At 40.6% G+C, this 5,863-nt stretch overlaps 1 protein-coding gene across 1 annotated transcript in view; it reads right to left on the bottom strand.

Moving 5' to 3' along the window:
* The window catches only part of LOC122328571 (histone-lysine N-methyltransferase 2D-like), a 25,439-nt gene continuing 19,576 nt past the window's right edge, over positions 1-5,863 (bottom strand). Inside the window, 7 exon segments of the mRNA XM_043224316.1 lie at positions 1-1,936; positions 2,031-2,139; positions 2,221-2,294; positions 2,379-2,664; positions 2,757-2,887; positions 4,271-4,407; positions 4,510-5,851. Of these exon segments, the coding sequence (XP_043080251.1) occupies positions 1,844-1,936; positions 2,031-2,139; positions 2,221-2,294; positions 2,379-2,664; positions 2,757-2,887; positions 4,271-4,407; positions 4,510-5,851 (2,172 nt within the window). The 3' untranslated portion in view covers positions 1-1,843.

Raw genomic sequence — 5,863 nt, 5'->3', positions numbered from 1 at the left:
AAACTGTATATGGTCTTGTAGGAAAAACGCAGATAGAAAAAAAAAAAAAAGTTAAATGCAAAAACACTCTTGTTCATATACATAAAGATATTACTTAGTTTGCCATTTTACATATATTTATAGATATATACACATTTAGTTTTCTGATAAAATGATATCCAGTGGTTGCTTTTTTCATGAATTTTATTTCTCTACAATTTTGAATTTGATGTAAAAGGGGCTGGATAAAGAGTTTAGACCCCTACTATGTACAGTTTATACATTTTGCATTTATTCTTAACGTGAGGTCATAAGTCAGGGGAGAAAGGAACAAAGTAGCATGGGCTATGTGGAGACTTTGTTCAACTCCCTTCTTTGAAATTCAACTGTTTTTTTTGTTTTTTGTTTTTTTTAACTGTTTTAAATTACTTTACTATAAAAGAAAATAGAAATGCCCTTTTGAAGTCTTCCTCCATCACTGCGTCAAGCCTGTAGACTGTGCTACCACTATCAAACCACGATACATAGATTAGATACAACCGGCCGTCAGCAGGCAGAGAAAGACTCACTACAGTAAGTTTACAACAGTCCACTATCACAGAAGGGAAGAGGCTTTACACCTAAGGGTCCTGGTTGGAGTGATGAGATCCGTACGGAGATCTAATGAAAGCAGGATGGAAGGATTCAAGATGGGAAAACATGTTGAATGCGGTGGCAGTCTTGCATCACTAGTTTTTGCCCTATAATCTTTCAAATTGCACCAATGTGGATCCGCACCGTGGCCCTTTCTTATAATTTGCTCCGTCGTCAAGAACGCGAGAGAATCCGGATGAGCGTTTCTACACTAAAAGCATGATCCTTATGTGTGTCGACGCAGCTACATGATATCTACAGTCGGAAAAAGGTGACCTCCGAGACACCCGTTTGAGTTTTGATTGCTCTAAGTAATGCATCGTCATATACTGTATCTCATTTGTATAATCAAATCAAAAAGAGTTGCACTGGCTCACTATTGTAATCATCAGAAAGCAAAATATAGATAGAAGCAAACCTGCTGCTTAAGTTTCCCTGCTTATCCGAGAAGGCAATTGCCATGGACACATTCCTGCCTTCCCCTTTCCACAGTAGCACTTAACAGTTTTAATACAAAGCAGTGACGTCCCACAAACTCAATGAGGTAGACTGGGTGAAATAAACCCACCTTTTAACTCAATATAATAAAACATCTGGTGCCTTTCGAGCCACAGGTCAATAGTATTTCGACGTTATATCTCATCACAGTTCTATGCAGAGCCACTCCAGGATTGTCTTGCCAATGTCCACGATCTTCATTGATGATTTGATGGGAGAGCGTTCATCTGGGGTGACGGAAAGGGTGGTAGCGGAAAGGATAGGTCCAAGCTAAAGTGTACTAGTTCATTTTTGAGTACTTTTACATGGCTTTAATCAAACATCTTCACTGAGTTCTAGTCTAAGTGTATTGATATGCTATAGCTTCGGTTATTTTGGTAGATGTCGAAAGGATCGATTGCAGCCAGAGTCAGCTTATTGTAGGAGGAAACAGTGGAGGAAGTAGAGGTGCTTTTGGCAGAGGTGTACTTTTTAAAATCAACACGAAAGATTCAAGCAGGTCCAATACCTTTGAGCTCATCTGTAAAAGGTTGTGGCATCAAAAGTTTACTCTTCAAAGCTTTGGCTCTTGTTGTGAATAACGAAGTCTTGTCTTTCGGGTGACTGAGAATGAACTTTTCTTCCTCAATTTAGAGCAGCTTATTAACTGGATAGTAAGAATATAACAGGCTTTGGCGCAGGAGTGTTCTGGCACCAGGGAGCAAAGACGGGTCGGACTCTTTCTCTGTCCCTGTTAGTTCATCCACTTTCTGCAATTCCAGGCTCCACAATGGCAGGGGATCTTGTGCTGATCGTCCTCAAAGTCAAACTGATAGTCATATGTCAGCTAAAAAAAAAAAGAGAGAGGACGATACAAAACGTCACACTGGTGAAAAGCACTGAGAACACGGAGGAAAAAAAGGGGGAAAAGATTAACTAACCTCTTCACCCTTTGGGATCCTGCGACTCGAAATGATGATGATCTTGTCCTCTTTGTCAAATGTCACTACTTCCGCGACACAGTTGGGTGCACAAGAATGATTAACGTAACTAGGGAGAGGAAGAAATCAGAAACTAAGACCCAAACAAAACAACTGGATTGCAAGAAGAGCACAGGAAGTAGCATCTTACCGGGCAGGACCGCCAGTTAAGGTGGCATCAATCACATGCTCGTTATTAATGCGGAACATGTAGATCCCACGGTTCTAATTAAAAACAAACATTGGGTTTAGAAGAAAAAGAATGGACAATTAGAGCAAATATATGTTGGAAGCTTGATATGTACAAACCTGCTCCTCGTAAATCTTCTCTCTGCGATTTGCAACCTCGTTGCGAATTATGGTGCCAATGTACTCAATGACCATGGTGTGTTTTTCAAGGTCTTTAGCAGCGTACAGACCCAGTCCTTGAATGCGAGAACGGGCCAGGTACACATTGTTCTTCCACTCCGTCTTCAACCGACGATATTGAGAAGATTTGGAATGAACAAACTGCTTGCTGTATGGGGTGTTGATCTCTCCAGTAAATGTGCTCTGATAGGCTTTGGACATACTCGTGCTGTTCAGAGTATGAGGCCTGATGAGCAGGAAAAAATTGCATTAGAACCTTACGATCTCCAAACCACACTTATCTGACACGTACGGTCTACAATTTCTTTTGTTCATTACCTTTTGCAGTGGGTGAGAATTTTGGGTTCTGATCGTGCACAGCCTGTAGGATTGATCATGAGTGGAAGCTCCATCAGAGGATGGCGGCCATATCGGAACGTATAATTCTGACAGTTTTCCACACCAGGAAGCTGTAGGACATAGGCAAGTAACAAATAAATAAGCTTGTTCATTATTATTATAAAGTCAAAATTTATGGGTGGGCGATCTGACAAAGCTCCCATTACAATAAAAGACATTTTATTTCATTATAAAACATATCATTATATGGTTATTTTTGCTTTAAATAAGGTGTTAATGGTTGAAAATTTCCAATAGCAACAGGAGTTTCATAGAAAAACAAATAAACAGGAAATGCTACATGCGTTATAATGTATAAAACACTGCAAATTCTTTGTGTAAATTAAATGTTATTCTAATTTAATTTACAAAAGTAAATTAGTGAAGAGCAGTGGGAGATGTTCTCTTTATGGTTTGATTAATATAAATTATAGCGCAGGAATATGCTGTCACTTTAAGAGCTAACTGGATCCAATATACCGTTACACGTTTTCGTTTTCAGTTGCTTGCCTTCACTTAAGACATAAATTACTGTATTTACGAGGATACAGGCAAAGACAGGTATTTTGACTCATGATACAAGTGCATATATAAACAAAAAATNNNAAAAAAAACATGGTAACAATATTTTAGGTTCTACGGTATTAACTTAAATTTACAGTTAAATACCATAATTTCATTTAATTATATAATGCTAAAATACCAACCTATTCAAATACTGAAATCTTTATTGGTTATTTTGAAATACTCTGATAAACACCAAATGCAGGTGATTAAGAAAAAGTCACATGCTGAACCAAAGCCCATCACAAGCAGCTTTTATAACATATATAGAAAGTGCATTCATACAAACACTAAACACCATCATGATAAACTGAAATATGCAATAAACATTAATTTAACAACATTAGATGTAACATACAACCCTAATAAACATAACTGAAAAGAAAAACTAAGAAACAGTGATAAGAAAAAACAAATTCAAACTACATTTTACATGCAATGCAGGAAATTCTGAGAATGTGAATTTACAATTTTTCCCTGTAAATTGTACAAGAATTTATCGTTAACCGGTTTTTACTGTAGCGTTTAAAAACAGTGTTTTTTACAGTGTGTGTATTTAAAATGTTCAATGCCTTTAAACCAGTGAAAATAATTGAATTCTACTAAATAATTGTCTTCATGTGCACTTCATGATAGATTGAAAGGAGTTCCCCTTCTCTGCTGATAGCATTTCAATGGCTTGAAATCAATTGTTTTTAATAATTATTCTTTGAATGTATAATTATGCATAGCATATTATACATTTGTTTTTCATGACCACATAGCACAGCAACGTCATGTAAGCATTTATCTGTGATTGAGGCAATTGTCAAAAATCTCTACCCCACCTCATAGCAACTCTTACTTTGTTAACAGTTCTTTGTTCCCAACCATACTTATTAACTTCTCACCGATTCAGTGATTCGCATCACTGCATGGACAGTGAGCCCATACATCTCCTCTCCCTTGACATGCTCGGTGAAGAGTTTCAACATGGCTGCTTCATCACGCAGCTTGGCAACCTGCTGCACAATCTTGGACCAAATTCCTGAAGAGCAGAAGCATGACATTAGCATTACACAGCAAAATAAAACATTCCATTAGGATTATATTTACAGTCATTCCAGAATATAAACTTTTTTTCACATACCATCTGGAGTGGTGTCTCGGAAGTGCAGGTCTTCATACCCATGTTCCAGCACACGCACTTCAAACAGAGGCCTGCCATCCTGTTCACTGATGCGACAGCGGTAGCGACATCTGCGGTTTGGCACACGAGTGCTCCAATAAATGCGTGTGGCCTCATAGCCCACTGGAAAGATAGCAGTGGGTGAGTGAAACACAGTCATCTGAGAAGGCAAGAGCTGGCCCACAGCATGGAAGATGAGCCCGCCAACACGGAACATGTGAATGCGGTCGCCACGTTGTAGGATGCTTGCGATCTGCTTCACCTCATCTCGCTCAATGTAGACACGTCGAAAAACAGCAAAACTGCTAAGCTCCTCTTCACTGGGGCCTTTAAGCTTGTGCTGGGTGCAGAGCATAGTTTTGTCTTTGAAAAACATGCAGCGTGCACGGATGGCACAGGCAAAATGATAAACATTCGGGCAGCGCAGACGATTGCAGCTGTTAGTAGCACCCGTCTTCTGACAGTAGGCACAGCGGGTGCGTAGTCCACGCCGAAGGGCAACCTCCACATTAATAAGTGCTCCTCCCTGGGTCTCATACACCTCAGTGGACCATAGAGCACAGTTAAGGTGGACCCACAGATCAACATCTATGTTAAGTAAGCGTGCAGGTCCATCTGTGACACCATCTCCCTCCTCATGGCAGAAACAGCACTTGCGCTTGTCTCGGGGAAGCCTGTCTGGTTTCAGCGTAATGCGGAGACGCTCCATGAGCTCTGAAACTTCACGGCTGTTCTCTTTCTTAGAGCCTCCTTTGCGAATAGTGATGACTATCTGGAGACGCTTCCAGCGCAGACCTTTCCATTTTTTAACCTTGGGTCGTTCTTCTTCTTCATCAGAAAGAGGCCTGCTACGGTGTTTGATGGGTTTGAGGGATATCTCCAATGTGGGGGAGTCTAGAGGAGGAGAACTGGCTGGAGCAGGAGGTTGTTGTTCTTCTGATGGAGCAGCTTGGGGAAGGACCACAGGTTCCTGAGATTCAGACTCCATAGCAACAGGAGAGCTGTGAGATTCCAATTTATCTATAGATTCAGTTTTGACAGGAGCACTTGGACTTGCCGAAGGGGATGATGTAGTCTGAATTGGTGCATCTGGTTCAGGTTTGGGCTCAGGTTGAGTAATGATTTCTGGCTCAGCTGCAGTACATGATGGAGGTGGAGGTGGAGGTGGAGGAGGAGGAGGTGGCGATGGTGATGGAGGTGGAGAAACCTCAACAGGAATAACAGGCAGGTGGCGCACATCCAGATCTGAAACATTTGTCATGTAACAGTGCTGAGCAGGTCTATCTTCTTGCTCCTGGCATTCCTGCAAAAGTGT

The sequence above is a fragment of the Puntigrus tetrazona genome, chromosome 23 (assembly GCF_018831695.1).
Source record: "Puntigrus tetrazona isolate hp1 chromosome 23, ASM1883169v1, whole genome shotgun sequence".
In the NCBI taxonomy this organism is placed as follows: Eukaryota; Metazoa; Chordata; class Actinopteri; order Cypriniformes; family Cyprinidae; genus Puntigrus; species Puntigrus tetrazona.
Note: the sequence above shows the minus strand (reverse complement) of the source record. Positions and strands in the feature narration are given on the sequence as shown.